The sequence below is a fragment of the Propithecus coquereli genome, unplaced genomic scaffold (genome assembly GCF_000956105.1).
Source record: "Propithecus coquereli isolate 6110/MARCELLA unplaced genomic scaffold, Pcoq_1.0 Scaffold77, whole genome shotgun sequence".
NCBI lineage: Eukaryota > Metazoa > Chordata > Mammalia > Primates > Indriidae > Propithecus > Propithecus coquereli.
This window is the reverse complement of record NW_012153840.1, coordinates 986,580-988,407: the sequence shown is the minus strand read 5'-3', so window position 1 is coordinate 988,407 and position 1,828 is coordinate 986,580. Positions and strand designations below refer to the sequence as shown.

General features: G+C 42.7%; 1 protein-coding gene across 1 annotated transcript in view; it reads right to left on the bottom strand.

The window, feature by feature from the left end:
- SDHB (succinate dehydrogenase complex, subunit B, iron sulfur (Ip)) overlaps positions 1 to 1,828 on the bottom strand; it is a 26,025-nt gene that overhangs the window by 11,018 nt on the left and 13,179 nt on the right. The window contains exon 3 of the mRNA XM_012662475.1: positions 1,204 to 1,306. Coding sequence (XP_012517929.1) covers positions 1,204 to 1,306 — 103 coding nt within the window. The remainder of the gene's footprint in view (positions 1 to 1,203; positions 1,307 to 1,828) is intronic.

The following is a 1,828-nucleotide window of genomic DNA, read 5'->3' as shown; positions in this document are numbered from 1 at the left end:
CTAACCAGAAAGGTTACTGAAAAGCACCTCCATTTCCTATGCTGCCAGGGCTCACATGGGAAAGGCTGGTGTTTAACGCAGCAGAATGTTCCCTGAACAGCAGGACTCAGCCGAACTATCACAGTATCTGTCAGCATTTGCTACACTAAATAAGATTAGCTGAATCAAAACAGATGTTTTAGAAGTAGCACTTTAAATGCTTGAAATGTATAGCAGAACAAAAATAAAAAGCGATGGGCTGATAGCTATACTGGCTTTTCCTTTTTTGGAAGGTTGTATTAGGAAAGCTCAGGGTCCTTGGGGAACCAGGCTGCCCTCCGTTGTTGTCTCATCCCAGGTTTTCAAGCCCAGTCAGCACCTGAGAGTGCAGTTCTAGAGCGCAACAGCTTTGACTGACTCCTGGCTCCCAACTCACCATCTATGTGTATTTGCGGACGTCCCGTAACTTCCCTGGGCCTCAGTTTCCGCATCTGTACATTGAGGGTAGATAATAGCACCTATCCACTGCACATGAAGCACGAGAACAGAGCCCGGCACACGGTCCAGCTCTGTGACCATCAGGGCCAATCTGTCTTCATGGCACCTCATGTATTCGCCAGATCTGACAATCACTTGGGTTTTCTTGAAATCAATAAATTTATATTAAGATACCATTTATATCCCTGTTATACCATCATTAGTAATTATATTTTTCTAATAGGTAAAATAAACACATAGCTGTTCAAGTAGAAAATGCTGGTTTGCACTCTGCCTTGAATCAGCTGAAGTGGCACCAGCAGCACAAATAACCACGCTGGGAGATGCTGATCAAACCAACCTTGAACACAGCTACTACACACATGTCCCCTGCTGGAAAGTGTAGTGTGCACAGTGTCAGCTAGAAACCCCTCTACTGCCCCTTTAATAAATGAGCCAAGTAGCACTGACTGTGGCCAGTCAGCATATCCGTGAAGCCTGCAACCACTCGCCGGGACTACCACATGCAGTAATCACTTGACAGAAACCTCTGGAAAGGAACTAAACTCAGAAACCAGAACTTGCACCATGGTTTGAATCTCAGACACATTTGCCCAAGAAAAGGAACTGTTAAGCACAGCAAGGTCACCCGGCAGAGATCTGCAGCTGTTCTCCACGATGTCTCCATCAGTTTTGGCCAGCCCAAGCCTCTTTTGAGAAGTAGAACATAAGTGCCTGGGGTCCAACAGGAATGAAAGTCTCACCTTCTCTGCATGATCTTCGGAAGGTCAAGGTAGAGTCAATTTCATTCTTAATCTTGATTAAAGCATCCAATACCATAGGGCCACACCTGACAAAGAAAAAAAAAAAACCCAGTTGTATTTATATAAAGCTCAACCTCCCTACACTTTATCATAACATGATCTGAGACACCTGGATATAGCAGCAGCTCCTCTTATCCATTTGGCCTTCTCAAGTCACCCTCAGAATTTTCCCCATTAACTTCAGTTAATGCACATTCTTACAAATTTTGCACATTCTTACAAATTTTAAGTACTGCACAGTTCTATTTTGGTGACCACATTGCACATACCTTTCTCAGAAATGAAAAGTAGTAGAAGTAGTAGAGAAGTATGTAGGTTAGGAAACAACTTCCATACACAGGCAATTTTTGTTTTTTACTTCTAAAACTCCCTGCTAAGTTTTCCCAAATAATTTATTTCAAATTCTAGTTTTATTGTTAGGATGTAGATAATAAATATCTTTAAATGGCACATAACCATAACAGGAAATGTGGTATAGAGCAGTGGTCCCCAACCTTTTCAGCACCAGGGACTGGTTTCATGGAAGACAATTTTTCCATGGACGGGGG